The 18,302-nt window shown below is 40.0% G+C and overlaps 1 protein-coding gene across 1 annotated transcript in view; it reads left to right on the top strand.

The window, feature by feature from the left end:
• The window catches only part of LOC126444898 (uncharacterized), a 697,169-nt gene that overhangs the window by 268,544 nt on the left and 410,323 nt on the right, over positions 1-18,302 (top strand). The window contains exon 7 of the mRNA XM_050090969.1: positions 11,951-12,094. Coding sequence (XP_049946926.1) covers positions 11,951-12,094 — 144 coding nt within the window. The remainder of the gene's footprint in view (positions 1-11,950; positions 12,095-18,302) is intronic.

Genomic DNA, 18,302 nt, shown 5'->3' with positions numbered 1-18,302 from the left:
TACATTCGAATTCATTGAACGCCTCTTGCATAGCCCTCCTCACACTACATTTCGCTTCATGTAATTTTTGTTTGTCTGCAAGGCTTTGGCTATGTTTGTGTTTGCTGTGAAGTTCCCTTTGCTTCTGCAGCAGTTTTCTAACTCGGTCGTTGTACCACGGTTGCTCTTTTCCATCTCTTACGATCTTGCTTGGCACATACTCATCTAATGCATATTGTACAATGGTTTTGAACTTTGTCCACTGATCCTCAACACTATCTGTACTTGAGACAAAACTTTTGTGTTGAGCTGTCAGGTACTCTGTAATCTGCTTTTTGTCACTTTTGCTAAACAGAAAAATCTTCCTACCTTTTTTAATATTTCTATTTATGGCTGAAATCATCGATGCCGTAACCGCTTTATGATCGCTGATTCCCTGTTCTGCGTTAACTGTTTCAAATAGCTCAGGTCTGTTTGTCACCAGAAGGTCTAATATGTTATCGTCACAAGTCGGTTCTCTTGGGCGTCATTAAGAGTGCTCCAGGGAAGTGTGATATGTTAGGACAGCTGTTGTTCTCTATATACGTAAATGATATGGCAGACATGATGGAATGATTTGGCAGACAGGATGGGCAGCCATCTGCAGTTGTGGTCTGTGGTAAGGTGTCGAAGTTGAGTAATGTGGGAGGGTACAAGATGACTTAGACAAAATTTCTAGTTGGCATGATGAATGTAGAAAAATACGAATGTATGCAGATGAGTACTGAAAACAAGCTCATGATGTTCTCATACAGGATTAGTGGTGTCCTGCTTGGCACAGTCATGTCATTTAAATACCTGGAAGTAATGCTGCAAAGCAATATGAAATAGAACAAGCATGTGAGGATTGTGGTAGGGAAGGCGAATGGTCAACTTCAGTTTATTTGGAGAATTTTAGAAAAGTATGGTTCATCTGTAAAAGCTAAAACTAAACTCTGCCTTAACAGGCCATGAAACCTCAATGGTACCGACTGGCTGACATGTCATTCTCAGCGCACAAGTGTCACTGGATGCAGATATGGTGGGGAAAGTAGTCAGCACACCACTCTCCTGGCCATATGTCAGTTTATGAAGCTGGAGCCACTACTTCTTGATCAAGTAGCTCCTCAGTTTGCCTTACAATGGCTGAGTGCATACCACTTTCCAACAGTGCAAAGCAGGCCTGATGGTCACTCATCCAAGTTCTAGCCCTGTCCAACAGTATTTAACTTTGGTGATCTGTCTGGAACTGGTGTTACCACTATGGCAAGGCAGTTGATGGTTCATCTGTATTGGACACTAGTGTGACCTATTCTTGAGTACTACTTGAGTGTTTGAGATTTGTACCAGGTTGGATTAAAGGAAGACACTGAAGTAATTCAGAGGTGGGCTGAGAGATTTGTCAGTGGTAGGCTCGAACAACACACAAGTGTTGCAGCTTTGAGAACTAAAATGGGAATGCCTGGAGGGAATGCAACATAGTTTTCAAGGATCACTACTGAGAAAATTCAGAGAATTGACATTTTAAGCTGACTGCAGAACGATTCTGCTGCTTTCAACATGCATTGCATGTAAGGATCAAGAAGGTAATATATGAGGATTTAAGGTTCATATGGAGGGATATAGTTAATATTTTTTCCCTCATTCTATTTGCAAGAGGAACAGAAAAGGGAATGACTAGTAGTGGTGTGTGGTACACTCAGTTATATGCCAGATGGTGGATATTGGAGTATCTAAGTAGGTGCAGATGTAGACAGGAAATAGTTGGAACCCTGCCAGCGTATGTTATTCAGTTGCAGCTTGACAGTGGGTATTTGGGAGGTGGTGGATAACTGGAGAGAAAAAGCATTGGATACCTGTATCTGTACAAGGTTGGGAAAGTAATTACAGTCTGTGAAGGCCTCAGTGAGACCCATGGTACATTTGAGAGAGATTACGTGTCACTACAGATGCAATGGCTACAGGTTGCCAGGCTTCTTGTTGTGGAACAGGTGGCTACTGTTGAACTGGAGGTATTTCTGGGATTGGTAAGTTCCATATGGTGGAGGTACTGTTGTAGCCATTTTGAGGTGGAGGTGAACAATGAATAACCCAACAGGGTTGAGTAGGACCAAGTGTAGTGAATGGGGGAGATGGTGTTAAGGTTCTGGAAGAATGTGTGTAGGGTCTCCTCACTCTCTGTCCAGATCATGAAGATGTCATTAATGAATCTGAAACAGACGAGGGATTTGGGATTCTGTGTGGTTAGGAAGGATTCTCCTAGGTGAACCATGATGGTGCCATACTGGTGCTTGTTGTCGTACCACAGATTTGTTTGTAGACGATGCCTTCGAAGGTGAAGGAATTGTGGTGTGTGGATATAATTAGTCATGGTGCCCAGGTAGGAGGTTGTAGGTTTGGAATCCATTGGACGTTCATGATGCACACTTGCTCACAATTTAGCCTCAGTGGGCAGAGGCAATGGTCATGTGTGTGAGTTAAGCTTACGTGTTTAGCAGATGTTTGGTTGTGCCTATCTGTGACTCAACGTCTCCACTATATGTTGAGTAGTAATCTATCCTTTTCATAACATTGTCAAAACCAGAAATAGGATGTACATCCACAATCAACAGGAGGCTGCAATTATAGTACTGATGATCATGGTGCCAATGGTAAGATGATGGCAAGATGTCCATGAAAGAAGTCATTGATGGTTGAGATGGATGCTGCAGAAACATCTGATATGGCTGCTGAGTGGATGGCTGTGGCAAAGGTGGGCAGGTGTTGATTTTCATGGGTGTTGCACATTCAGATGACCTGTGGTTCTGGACCTCTACAACCAGTAGTGGCTGTGTACAGACAGTAAACTAGTTTCCTGGAAGCATCTCTAAAAACCATAAATCTACAGTGTATGTACAAAATCAAAGTTGGTTTTGGTGTCATTGGCAAGTGCTTGTTTTGACCTGAATTGTATAGTTTGCTGGTCACCTGTATGACAAACCCTGGCTCCCAGTTGTGTGGCTTATTGTACACTTGATAGACTTGATCATGTTAGTAATTTATTTATTTATTTATTTTTTGAATGTTCCTCTGAAACAATGTTCTTACGCATTAAAATGTGATGAGATTGCCCATGCAATAGTTATTTATTTTTCTGCAAATTGAATTGTACAGTAAGTGCTAAGAAGTAATAGTAGTCCATTTTACCATGTATACAAGCATAAAAATCAGACATTTGAGCCTTGAAAGTGCATGCTAAGTGTGTGGCTTCCCATTTGACTGACGAGAGAATGGAGCCCTCTTCATATGCCAAATTCCAAAATGCACCAGCAAAATTTATATGAAGACATCACCAAGATCCTTTTGGTCATGTTCAATTGAAAATTTTTTAGTGTAGCTCTGCCTGGTTTTCTGTGCAAATGTGGCTGTGTGAAGTCATCATTTCAGTTTGTTTTCCATCCCAGCTAGCTGCAATGTTTGTGTGCTAGCTGTTTGCTTTTGACTATATACCAATGTCTTCCACATAAAAGATGTGAAATATTATGCTGTAATAGTGTGTGAATAAAGAATCTAGTTCTCTCATTTGGCATGTGTAACAAAATTATGCGATTTTTTAGAGAAAAACTATTGCTTTGCACTTGATATTTTTGAACCAGTGATTCTTGAGCTGAATTCTTATTGTGAGGACTACCCTTAGAATGAAATTGTTGAGCAAATGTACTCACTGAACATTTTATGATGCTTCATTGATTTGCTGATGATCAGTGAAGAAAGCTTACAGAACTTCTGATTCAGAGTGATTTCTTTGAATACAAGATGCTTCTGAAGCATAGGGTTCTGGGTCAGTGTGAAATGGTAATTGAAACACAGTGTCTGTGTTTGCATATTTTGAAGTAGGATGGCAAATAATATCATACTGGTAACTAGAAAGAAGTAGTGACCAACACTGCAGCTTGTGAGCCATTCAATATGATATATCTTTTGCTGGATGGAACAGTGCTGTTAGTGGTTTGTGATTGGTAACAAGACACAAATCTTGTACCATGCAAATTCTGATGAAACTTGGTAACTCAAGAACTGATTGCCAATGCTTCTTTTTCTAACTGGCTGTAATTTTCTTGAAACTTGTTTAAAATCTTTTATGTAAATGCTATAGGGCACTCAGTTTTGCGAACCGTGTATGATAAAACTGCGCCGTTGCCATTTGAAGAACCATCTACTGCCAGTGTCACTGGTTTCGTTGGATCACATTATAATTATATATTACAAGTTTGAGTAAGAAAGGCATATTTTAATTTCTGAAGATGTTTATTAGCATTATGGACTCCATTTGAAAGCAACTTTTTTATCCCTGATTTGATGCAACAGTGCTGCTTTTTAAGCTGTGTTCAGGATGAATCTTACATAATAATTATGCTTCTCAAGAACTGCTTGTAATTTCTGGATATTTCAAGGAGGCAGTGGCATGTGCACATTGAACATCAAAGATATATCCCAAATACTCAATTTCCATATTAAAGACAGAGCATTTTGGCAGATTGAACTTCAAAGCTGTGTCTCTTAAGATCTGGGAAAGTCAGTCCAAATTACTGAGATATTCTTCCAGTGTCTTTCTGGATGCTATTATATCATCCAAATAATTAGAATACAATAGGTCTTTATGGAACATTCATTCTCACTTGTCGTAAAAAATGTTGAAACAAAGCAGGTGCTAAGGTGCATTCAAATGGAAGGATAAGCCTTGATGCACATTAATTTACATGCATATCTTCATCAAGATCAAGATCCAGGCATCAGTAAGTAATGCTAAATCTATTTTTGATAAACAATTACTCCTGGTATTTAGTCTATTAATTCTTTGGTACTTGGTACTGGGAGTGAATCCATCACTGTTTGAGCATTTGGAGTGGATTTGGTTTCTGCAAGGAGTCTAATTTTCCTGTTTGCATTTTCTAGTGATTACCAGAAGGTGTGCTCATTAGCTTTCTGAGGTGGGTTTCAGGATGCCAATTTGTGCCAACCATTTGATTCAGTGGCTACTTAATTTCAAATAGTATGTTGTACTGGTACAGGATGTGCCCTTTAGAATCTAGATATGGCATTGTCTAAGTTGCTATGTGCTTTGAAAGCTTTTAGGTAATCGAGTTTGCCATCAAACAGTTGTTGTGCAATTATGTCAGCAGCTCATTAATTGGACAACTTTGAAACTGAATAAGCATTTTGTGGGTTTTCTCTCCTTTGCATGTAATTTTTTCACAGGTATCCAGTAGACTCAAAGACCAGAATACACACTGTAGCTAAAGTATTTGAGCTTATAATGTGACACAAAAGAAGAACAAAAGAAAATAATTACTTTTCAAGTATGTTGCTTCAGTACAAAAAAGAAAGAATAATTAAACACTTTTTCAGACTTCAAAAGGAAAAGAAAATAAGCAAGTGCTGCTGTTAGTTTTTGCTGCTGGTTTTTGGAAAAAAAAAAAATTTTTTTCTTAATGCATGATTTCTGTCCTAATAAGCCAGCTGGGATTAGTTAACTGCCACCAACTACCTCACAATCCAGTCAATGAGTCTATCTGGTGGATGTCTCAGTCCTATGGATGTTTAAATCCGATCTTAATTGCCAGAGGTGTCTATTCTGTCTGCAGGTATGAAATAGATACTTTTGCTACAAACACAAAGGCAACAGTTGCATGGGTAAAATTCACATAGCTTTATTTAAAATATTTACAGGTAGCCAGAGGTAGCAAAAATAAATATTTACCTTTATCTGTTGGATTTACAGTGGTTGTTTCATTGTTGTTTGATTGAATAGTGTTATTAGTTCTGTATACTTGCTTCTAGTACATAACTTATGTCTGTGGTGTCCACATCACTGGGAACCCTTCAACGTTTTGTGTATGTTCTGTGTGTCTTGGACATGTCTTTTCTGCATACATTGACATATAAAGAGGTACAGAATGATACTGGTTGCTCCATTCTGAACATAGCCCTTTATGGCAAGCACAATGTCATTTTGTAATGACACCAATCAGCCTTGTGACAGAGTAAGCGCAGTGCTCAGTGTGGTTATCATACTTGGCTGCCTTTGCAGTGGTGCACTTTCAGTTTTTCAGGAGGGTTCCTGTGCTGATGCACTGTAATATTCACCTGTTCCCAAGCATGCTCAGTTGGGTTCATGACAGCAGGTCCCTTAAGCCATTTCACTTGCTCAATTCCTTCCAGCAAGATGATGTTCATGAGGTGGGCAAGGTGTGCTCAATGGGTGTTGTCTTGAAAGATAAATTCATCATGAAGTATTGGCTTTAGGGCTGGATAATAGGTTGGTTGATATTGTTTTGATACTGCATGGCTGTCAACAGGAATGACTGACTTCCTCCAGGCTGAAGACTTGGGCCTGCATACCTGAGATCTGAGAAATGCATTGTTTCTCGAAGCCTCCACACTCTTTTGTGATGATTGGCAGGCATCAAACAAATCCACCACTCACTGGTAAAGTGAACACAAATTTTTTCATGCAGATTCTACTCCAAGCCTTCTGTTGTCTGTCCTCTTTATATACTGTGATAATTTGTATTGTTGCCAGAATGAGATTTTCACTCTGCAGCGGAGTGTGCGCTGATATGAAACTTCCTGGCAGATTAAAACTGTGTGCCAGACCGAGACCCAAACTCGGGACCTTTGCCTTTCACAGGCAAGTGCTCTACCAACTGAGCTACCCAAGCACAACTCACACCCCATCCTCACAGCTTTACTTCTGCCATTACCTCGTCTCCTACCTTCCAAACTTTACAGAAGCTAAGCCATGTCTCCGCAATATCCTTTCTTTCAGGAGTGCTAGTTCTGCAAGGTTTGCAGGAGAGCTTCTGTAAAGTTCGGAAGGTAGGAGACGAGGTACTGGCAGAAGTAAAGCTGTGAGGACGGGGCGTGAGTCGTGCTTGGGTAGCTCAGTTGGTAGACCACTTGCCCGCGAAAGGCAAAAGTCCCGAGTTCGAGTCTCGGTCTGGCACACAGTTTTAATCTGCCAGGAAGTTTCAATTTGTATTGTTATTTGTAATGGGGCCTAGAGACCACATTGATTGTGTGAAGATTGTGGTACATCCAAAATGGCAGAACACAAAGCCATTGAATTCCTTGCAGAGTACTCACACACCATAATTTCTACTTAGTGATCATCAGTATGTAGTGCAGGTGCCAGATGACCATTAAAACAGGTTTGCAATATACTGTGTCTTTCAGTAGTGGTTGAATTTTTAAATGACACCATCACTTGAAGGATGAGTTCTCATGTTTACAATGTTTACAACACTTCTTGATAACATGATTTAAATTTAAAAAGACCCTTTAAGGCATGCTGGCAGCTTCATCAGTGCCTACAGGCTGCATTGCCTATTCATCTTTGAGACACAGCACATTCTACTGCAGTACACTAAATATGCATGTATACTTTTATCTCCATTGCACAAGTCACTTTACATAGTGGTTTCTTGTGGTAAAAGTGTCTTAAGAATGACCTGCACAAGTGATTAGCAGCAGAAAAAAACTGTTTAGGAGTTGTTTGTAGATTAGTTATCCAACGTGGTGGAGGTCCCAAACACTGTAGCAGTTCTCAAGAAAGAATCACGCAAGTGTTCTACATGTGGTCTCCATTGTAGATGACTTACACTTTCCTAAATCTCTTCCAATAAAGTAAAGTCCACTATTCTCCTTCCGCACTACTGTCCTTACATACTCATTCCATTTTGTATTGCTTTGCAACATTACCCCTACATATTTAATTTCGTTAAGCATCACACTGCTAATAGACAAATTCAAACACTAAAGATTTGCTTTTATTTCTCATCTGCCTTAAGTCAAATTCGTCTACTTTTAGATCAAGCTGCCACTCATCACATCAACTAGAAGCTTTTTCTAAGTTATCTTTTAGCCTACTACACTCACTCAGTGTTGATACTCACCTTTATAATTTGATGTCTTCAACAAACAGCCATCGACTACTGCTTACCTTATCTATCAGATAATTTATGTACATAGTGAACAAGAGAAATCCTATCACACTTTCTTGCAGCACTCCTGATGATACTCATGTCTCTGGTGAACACTTGCCATCAAGGACACCATACTGGGTTGTATTGATTATGAAGTCTTTGAGCCACTCTCATATCTAGCAACCTAGTCCATATGCTAAGGCCTTTAACAGTCTGCTATGGGAAACTGTGCCAAATACTTTCTGTAAATGTAGGAATATGTAATATGCTTGTTGCTCTCCATCCATTGTTCACTGGATATCATGTGATAATGATGATGCTTTCGAAATCTATGCTGATTTGTGGACAGAAGCTTCTTTTGTCTCAAGAAATTTTGTTATATTTAAACTTAGAATAAGCTTAAGATTTCTGCAGCAAACCTATATTAAGGATTGATGATGATCTGTAATTCTGCAGGTGCTTTCTTTTTCAGTTCTTATATTGAGTAGTCTCCTGATCTTTTTCCCATTTGCGTGGAACTTTGGGCTAGGGAAGAACTGTGATAAATACATGCTAAGTAAAGTGCCAATGCTGTAGAGTACTGACTGGCAACTGAATTGATATTCTGTTCTGACCCAGTGACTTTTTTGTTTTCAGTCTACTCAGTTGTGTAACACTCCGGTTTATTCTACTTACTTATCCCGCTCGATCGAGATCTGATAGCAGCCCAAAATAGATATTAATTAATGTGACCGTGTACCTAATGGGGCTGGCAATCGGACTGGACTGCTACGGAGTTGTTACATTCCATTCTGTCCTTCTCGAATGCTGTAATAATGAAATGTCTGGTGGCAAAAAGAACAACAATACAGCTTCATCAATCAACGACCTATATTCTTCACAAAAACACAAGTAAGGAGACAGCCACTGCCTTCGTCGTACAGAATTAATAACGGCTAATCTCAGCACAGGCCTTTTCATTATTCATTATCGTCACATGCAATTCCAATCACTGTAATCCAACACTGCAATCCAACACTGTAATCCAAATAATGCAATCCAAATAATGTCGGCGCGGTAGACGCATAATTACAAATATCGGCACAAAAATATCACTGATCACTCTATTAATTATACTCTTCCACTTTCCCGTATATTTCTAACACAAAGGGGTTAAACCACGGCGATGGCCACTCCCTTTGTCGGTACGGTCTTGCATTTCAGCAACAGACCTCCACCCGGCTCGGCCCGCTGCGCGTACCACACTCTACTGTCTCAACACTCGCTCTCGCTCTCGCAACCCGACACACACTATCGATTGTTTGTCCTGTCGACCTGTGCTGTCGCAAAACTTATAGTAAGGGCCTACGGACCCCTTACAGTTGCCACTCAGTATTGTGGATGTCTATTTCTGTATCCTCCATAAAGGAGTCCGTTCATTGGTCAAACAATGGCATGTCTCTAAAGACCTGAATGAATGATAATTTAAACACACAATGTAAGGCTTCAGCTTTTGTTGTGCTATCTTCTATTCCTGCACCAGACTGGCCACATGCTTTTGACCTACTCAGTGATTTTATGTAGCACCAGAATTTTCACAATTTCTTGACAACATTCTTTGTTAAAGTAGTACAAGTGGAAGATGTTAAATGCTTTGTACATCAGTGTTTTTATAGATGCACAAACTTCTACTAACTTTGGCTGTTGACATTTTCATCTTTTTTGATCCAAGAATGCAACCACCTCTCCTTCCTATTTTCCAGATTTAGCTATTAAACCACAAAAGTGTTTTCCATACTTAATCCACTTACTCAGCACATACTACTCCAGAACATGATTTTCAGTCCATTTAAACTTTGCAGATAATTACCGTGTGTCCACCATTTAGGTGCTAACTGAGGTTCATTCATTGTCTATTAAGGAAGTCACACTTAGTCAGTATCACTGATTCATTCCAAATTTATAGTATCTGCAGGGCTTGGTCAAAAATGAAGATGAAAGAAGTAGGGCTTGACAAGACCAACTGATTAGAGAAAATTTCTTTTTTTGACATAGGTTGGGTGAGATAAGATCCATTTATGTTGGTGTAGTTTTCATGGGTGTTGTGAGGCATACTTGAGAACTTCATAACTGAAACTAGACACTTTTATTATTTTACAGTTGATGATTTACATATTCTTGAGTGATATTCATTGTAAATACAGGAAAAGGAGTAATTTTCTTGGCATCTGTATCACATTATAAATGTTGAATATTTTCAGTTGTTGTAAAGTTTCTATAGAAGAGCAAACCTGCTTACACCCATAAAAGGTTCTCTGTCATCATACAGTTTGGCAGCAAGCCATCTGTAATGAATCATTTTGCCAAATATGTACAAGGATAGTTGGTGATTTACAGTGGAATGTATTTTGATGCAGTCTTCTTGAAAGCCAAAACAAAAACAAATAGGATGCAAAGCCCAGTATACTTTAATTGTACAGTACCCTTTTGGAAAGTTACTTGCAGAATCCTTGTGGACAATATAGATGCATTTGTTTCTTCAAAAATTATTTCCAATACTGAATATTTCTTTGCTTTTCCTTTATTGATTTAGATATTAATACATACATTATATTGAGCACTAGCTCAGCTATTTATGCAGTGCAAGTAACATAAAAATTGAAAATAAAATAAGTTTCATACAAAGATCCAATCTTACAACACTTGTGTAACCATTTCAAATCTTTGCACTATGCCAACTGCTGCCTTCAAATTATGCTGTCATAAATGGCTCATGCCTTCCCCAAGCCACTATGCTATACTGTTTTTTTTTCTTCTAATCACTTGGCCATTTGGAGCTCTCACTTCTGTCTCTTTCATTTCTGGTCAAGTTGTACATATACCATACATTGGACAAAATTAGTGATGATGAAATACTAACAACTGTTGATAAGGTCAGGTCTGTTTGTAGCTGTGAGGTCAGGAACATTTCCACTGTATGTGGGTTGCTTAAGAAAGTTTTCAGGAAATGTGTTCAGAACTACTTTGCCAGACTGTCTGTCCATTCCATATGCAATGGAGCCATGGACATCCCCGTCTATACTCAGTAGGTCACAGTTGCCTCCAACTAATACTTCATGATCAAGGTATTTCCATGCTGCTAAGTGTAGACTTTCTTTGAATGATTCTACAACTGTTACAGTGGATTCAGTTGACTGATAAAGACATCTGGCGATTAACTTGGTTCACCTAGGCCAGGTACTTATGTCCAGGAAGCTTCACAGATATGTGTACTCAGTTTCAGCGTTAACAGGGACAAAAATTTTGTCGATTGCAATGAACAGCCACTTCTATGGCATCCAAACTGTCTTTCTGATATACATTCTATCCCTTGTTAAATCTACCAACTGGAAATTTTTCATCAGGATCTCAAATTATTGCCTAGCCTAAAAAAACCATGTTCACACTACAAGTACCCTGGTACCTGAGTAGATGCTTCCTACGTGTAGTGCACCCTAACTTATCAAGAGAATTCTGAAATTCAGCACCCCATAACACATTCCCAGGAATCTGCAGCCAAGACTGTCACAGCTTTGAAGGAGCCTTTGCTTGAGACCCTCCACCCTTAAATGTAGTCTTAAAATATGCAGGGGCATTGCTGTAGAATAATATAAAAGTTTACTTAGAGTGAGGACAGTCTATTGAAGATCAGTTTGAATGATAACGGGGGCCATATTTGGAATTGCTGCTCTTAAATAAACTACCTGTTACTACATAGTATGATTCTTGGCTGCTTTTAATACACAATTGTGGTGGTAATGTAGTTTTATGTTATAAGAACAATCATGATAAATGTTGTTAAATTATAAGTGAAAAATATTACTGATACCAGAGGTTAAGATTTCACAATTTGTCTTTATGCCTATATGGGAGTATGAACAGCTTCCTACAACAAAATTCTCTGTAACTATAGACATTACTATTCCGAGCCAAGGTATTTGAAAGATAATGCAGACTGCCTTTGTTTACAGGAGCTGGATTCTTTGAAAGACGACCTGGAAAAACTGCAAGTAGCTGGACAGGCAGCTGAGCAAGCCCAGGCTCTTCTAGAAGATAACCAAAAATTGAAGGATGACAATGAGAAACTGAAGGATGACAATGAGAGGCTTCAGAAAGTAAGATATGTGTTTTGGCAGTGGATTTTATTCAGGGTGCATGGTTTGCATTGGTTGTGTCATGCAAAATGTATTAACACTGATTTGTCATCTCTAGAAGAAATGTAGATATTGTATTATAATCTGGGCATCATTTTACCTAATTTAGAACATGAGTAGCTATATAATTGGTAATTTTCATATAGCACCAACAATTATCAATACATCATATCATTCTATTCTTATTTGGCTTAAACCGATGTACATTGTGAATAATTTAATGTATGGTGCTGCATCTTCTTTATTGGGTACATTCAAGAATGCTTTACCACTGTGCTGTAGATATCTTTTCTGACACTTCTGGTTGGCTTTGGAACACCCAGGTACTTATTTTGTTGTACTGCTATATCTCTCCCTCAGTCTCCCTGTAGCCCTTCATTGTTTCAGTAGCTTATATGGATAAATATCTGTTTTTGCTGTTGTTCTCCTCTCATCAAAGTTTATCTTCTTTAGATTCTTCCACAATGATGTCAAAGTACTGTTCCATGTTTTACATTGGCATATGAGTTAGTGTATGCCAAGTAAATGACATGCACAATAGATGCACAGAGGAAAGCAGAAGAAATCCTGGAGATAGTAGAAATGACAATTAAATTAAATTTTTTTGTGTTGATAATAATAGTTGTGCAGAAGTACTTGAGAATCAGATGAGGTGAAAGCGATGATATAACTCTTATGAACACAGAAGGCTTTAGTTGCAAATTTGTTTGTGAATGTAGTTTTATCCATTAACGTATGAGTATCAGTCCACGTGCATAAATTAGGTTGCAACACAAGGACTATATTACCAATAGTAAACATTTGTTATACAAAGCCTGACAGCATCTTCTTCGCTTTATTCTTCATTTTATTCTCTCCTTGATGTGTATAAATTCAATTTCTCTGCTTGCTTTTTTCTGTGTATTCAGGATATCTGGGGAACTACTGTAGAAAATTTTATACTATTTCTACTAATAGGTACTCTGATTTACAAGAAAGTTTTTTGTGTATAATTTGTAAACATTTTGAGCAAATCTCCTGAGCTATGATGAATTTGTAAAGCATCACTTCAAGACTCATGACATAATAATCTAGTGTTGAATGGCGGAATCCCTTGGATTCACAGCTCTGTGCAATTCAACGTAGCTATGGCCTAAATGAGTGTGCACAAGCCCCCTGCTTTCTTTCATGTACTGAAAACTGAAGGAACTTTTTTGGTGCAGAGCACTCAATGTGGATGCAGCTTAATGTAATCAGATGTTATTTGTTTGGGCACTTTCAAACTCAAATTAAGCTACATTGTTTGTGCAGCACTCAATAATGTAAAGTGCATGAACCAATAAGTAACAGCATTGCTCATAAATGTTCGTGGATTCATGAGCTTCCTAAAGAATGAAACAGCCAAGGACATGAACTTCTTGACACCTTAAAAATAAAGGGTGGATTGGCATTCAGAAACTCCTAACAGATGTCAGAATCTCCTAGTGGATGACTAGAGAAAATTTTGAAATATTTACACACACTATGTGATCAAAAGTATCTGGACACCTGGCTGAAAATGACTTACAAGTTCATGGCACACTCCATCGGTGATGCTGGAATTCAGTATGGTGTTGGCCCACCCTTAGCCTTGATGACAATCTCCACTCTCACAGGCATATGTTCAGTCAGGTGCTGGAAGGTTTCTTGGAGAATGGCAGCCCATTTTTCACAGAGTGCTGCACTGAGGAGAGGTATCGATATTGCTCGGTGGTGCCTGGCATGAAGGTATACTGTAGGATTCAGATCAGAACTCTGTGCAGGCCAGTCCATTACAGAGATGTTATTGTCATATAACTAACTACTCTGCCACAGGCTGTGAATTATGAACAGGTGCTCACTCATGTTGAAAGATGCAATTGCCATCCCTGAATTGATCTTCAACAGTGGGATGCAAGAAGGTGCTTCAAATATCAATGTAGGCCCGGGAAAACATGACCACACCATAACACCACCACCTCTGAATTTTACTGTTGACACTAAAGGCACTGGCAGATGATTTTCACCAGGCATTTGTCATAGCCACACCCTGCCATCAGATTGCCACAGTGTGTACCGTGATTCATCACTCCACACAGTGTTTTCCACTGTTCAATTATCCAATGTTTATGCTCCTTACACCAAGTGAGGCGTTGTTTGGCAATTACCGGCCTGATGTATGGTTTATGAGCAGCGAGTTTACCATGAAATCTACATTTTCTCACCTCCAGCCTAACTTTCATAGTACTTGCAATGGATCCTGATGCAGTTTCGACTTCCTGTGTGATGGTCTGGATAGATGTCTGCCTATTACACATTAAGGCCCTCTTCAAATGTCAGCAGCCTCTGTCAGTCAACAGACAAGGTCAGCCTGTATGCTTTTGTGCTGAACATTTCCCTTCATGTTTCCACTTCACTATCATATCAGAAACAGTGGACTTAGGGATGTTTAAGAGTGTGGAAATCTGACATACAGATGTATGACACAAATGACACCCAATCATCTGACCACGTTCAAAGTCCATGAGTTCCCCGGAGCACCTTATTCTGCCCTCCCATGATGTCTAATGACTACTGCGGTCCCTGATATGGAGTACCTGGCAGTAGAGGACAGCTTAATGCACCTAATATGGAAAATGTATGTTTTTGGGGGTGTCTGGATGCTTTTGATCTCATAGTGTAGATGTGGGGTGGATATTAGAAAACAATGATAATTACAAACCGTCAGTTTCTACTTCGCTTACATTTGCAATAACAGTTCACACTCATAACTCACTGCACATTCTTTGAACAACAGACATTGAGTTATTTAAGTTGAAGGTATCACAAGCAGTTGTTTGAGAACAATTTGTTAGAGAGGGCAGGGGGGCATGTGAATCTAAAATTTGTAACTTTTAATTTTTTATGCAAAAAGTAAAACATTTTCCTAAAAATGTGATGCACCTTTGATTCATTATGACTCGTCTTGTAGCTTTCTGCTTCCATTCAGTGAAAACTAGATGTGTACATGGTTCATTGCATGCCAGAAGCAATATGTCTGGCACAAAGAATTGCAGCAATGAACCTGAATACTAATGTTTACAAGTAGAGTGATGTCATGAGCTATACATCCAGGACAGGCTTGCTTTTTTTCTGTTTCATTTTATTTTATTTATGATCTCAATTTGACTAGAAAAAACAGAGAGCTCTTATTGCATTATATTTCCTTGCACAGCCAAAGTATTTCTTTGAGAACATTTTCCATGGTACAAATTTTTCATTCTTGTTTTCCTTTACCCATGAGCCACTTTCTGCTTGCAACATTTGACATTCTCATGACATTTATGATCATTCACTATTGCTGTACCACCATTTCTATTGGTGGTAGTTGGATTTTTGATATGTCTTTTTCCAGTGGAGATCCACATGAAGATGTAGTTCTTCCTTTAGTTATGTCATCTAATAAGAAGCTCCCTTCACATTCAACAAATTTCTGCTATAGCTTTTTTACATTACTGGAGAAAAGCAAAATGGGTAACCACCAGATCATAAATATATCAATCACATTAACTGTTGTGACACGGTCTTGTATGGGATTGGTTGTTTATTACATTTGTATTATTATGTTGCAAAGTTATATAAAAGTCCTAAGGTCACAATAAAGTAAAATAACAATTCTGAAGCATTGGAAAATTAAAGAATTCACACAATTAATTCACTGTGCATGCAGGTAGAATTGAATACAGGATAGCTACCATGTAGTACACAAGGATGGCGATATTGATAAATGGTGGTGGGAACCCCTACTATATGTAGTTACTTTGTTTGATTGAATAATTATACCAGTCCACTGCTGCTGAAGTGTCGCTTCATTCAAGCAATCTCACAAACAAGCATAGTAAACATGCAAGCTGTAAGAGCAGTCCACTTTGTTATTGGACAGAGTCCATAAAAATAGCTGAATTGCCTCAGAAAGCATTGGTTATATCAGAAGATGCATCAGTTCACTTATGGAGAATGAGGGTGCTTGGGTTTAAATCAGTTAGGTAACTGCTGTCATGTGATCAGACAGCTGGAGGTGCTATGGTTTCATTGCTGGCAGTGCCTTTGTCAGCTACAGATGTAATGGCACCTGTTAATAGTTCCATGTTTCCCACCATTATATCTAGCTGCGCTATTAGATAACCCTCCCCCCCCCCCCCCCCCTTGCCTTGATGCAGCACACAGTGACAGAATTTGCCAGGCTGATTCAGGGGAGGCTACTGAAATGGCGTAACTGATTGCTTGAGGAAGCCATTGTGGTCAGTTCCAGGGCAACCCTCTGTACCCCAGATAATTATGGTGAAACAAAAGCCAAAAGCTAAAGGCTTCAGGGGCAGTGAAAGAACATCATTAGTGGGCAGTGTCAATGCTGATATCAACAACCCTAGTGGTTTTTCTGATGGGAGAATGTATTTGTTGTCAGTTAGGAGTTGATAGAATGACCAGAAGAAGCCCATCAACTATGGGGAACTATTAAAGGGCCTGATGCGGAGGCTGGTGCTGGTACAGTTTTCCTCTGGATGGTAGAGACATCAGGCCACAGTGTTGCAACTAAAGCTGGTTGCAGTGTCTATGCCATATCCCATGCATAATTACAACTAAAATCGGCTGGCACCACTGTTCCTTGCAGTGGGCCCCCAGACAGCATTCAGTGTCAGCCTGAAAGGGCATGCCCACACAAAATTGCACTTATGAAATAAAGTGCTTTTTCTTCAAATTGCTCATGTGATGGTAAGAGAAGATCAGGTAGTGTCCAGCCAGCATGTCCCATGCAATAATTCTACCAGGCTGCAACCATGTATGGGCACTGGTATGTAAGTAGATTAAAAGTTGTTAAGAACAGAGTCTGATTTGGTTGATCCCATGGCTTTTTCAGTTTTTGTTTTTAAAGTGCAAACTAAACATTTTACCATCCTGTTAGAAGCCAGATGCAAAGGCTGGATTATTAAATGCTTAGTGCTATTGTGAGTACAGAACTGCCAGAGCTTGGATACTGAAATTTAGGCCCATTGTCCATAGCCATGGTGCAGGGTTCTTGCTCAGTGGCAAACATACATTCACTGAAATCCATGTGGATATGGTTTAATGGGTGGGCAAACAGTGACCACAGAGAGTAAGACTACGTGGGGGAACATCTGTGCATGCTCTGGCTTTTACGTGCACAAATAATCAGCAATACAGTAATATAATAACCCAGTGGAAGCTCTTTAAAAAAGTTCACTCCTGAAATCCCTTCTCATCTTATTCCTATAATGCAAATTGTTCTCTGAGTTCACACATAAGTCTGCAGAAACATTCACCTGTAACAGTTCCTGAACTAATGAGTCTCTGTATAATAGTCTTTTCAAACAAACATTCAACAAAGAAGGTATGTCACAATAAAGGCATATACACTCCTGGAAATGGAAAAAAGAACACATTGACACTGGTGTGTCAGACCCACCATACTTGCTCCGGACACTGCGAGAGGGCTGTACAAGCAATGATCACACGCACGGCACAGCGGACACACCAGGAACCGCGGTGTTGGCCGTCGAATGGCGCTAGCTGCGCAGCATTTGTGCACCGCCGCCGTCAGTGTCAGCCAGTTTGCCGTGGCATACGGAGCTCCATCGCAGTCTTTAACACTGGTAGCATGCCGTGACAGCGTGGACGTGAACCGTATGTGCAGTTGACGGACTTTGAGCGAGGGCGTATAGTGGGCATGCGGGAGGCCGGGTGGACGTACCGCCGAATTGCTCAACACGTGGGGCGTGAGGTCTCCACAGTACATCGATGTTGTCGCCAGTGGTCGGCGGAAGGTGCACGTGCCCGTCGACCTGGGACCAGACCGCAGCGACGCACGGATGCACGCCAAGACCGTAGGATCCTACGCAGTGCCGTAGGGGACCGCACCGCCACTTCCCAGCAAATTAGGGACACTGTTGCTCCTGGGGTATCGGCGAGGACCATTCGCAACCGTCTCCATGAAGCTAGGCTATGGTCCCGCACACCGTTAGGCCGTCTTCCGCTCATGCCCCAACATCGTGCAGCCCGCCTCCAGTGGTGTCGCGACAGGCGTGAATGGAGGGACGAATGGAGACATGTCGTCTTCAGCGATGAGAGTCGCTTCTGCCTTGGTGCCAATGATGGTCGTATGCGTGTTTGGCGC

The sequence above is a fragment of the Schistocerca serialis genome, chromosome 1 (genome assembly GCF_023864345.2).
Source record: "Schistocerca serialis cubense isolate TAMUIC-IGC-003099 chromosome 1, iqSchSeri2.2, whole genome shotgun sequence".
NCBI lineage: Eukaryota > Metazoa > Arthropoda > Insecta > Orthoptera > Acrididae > Schistocerca > Schistocerca serialis.
Note: the sequence above shows the minus strand (reverse complement) of the source record. Positions and strands in the feature narration are given on the sequence as shown.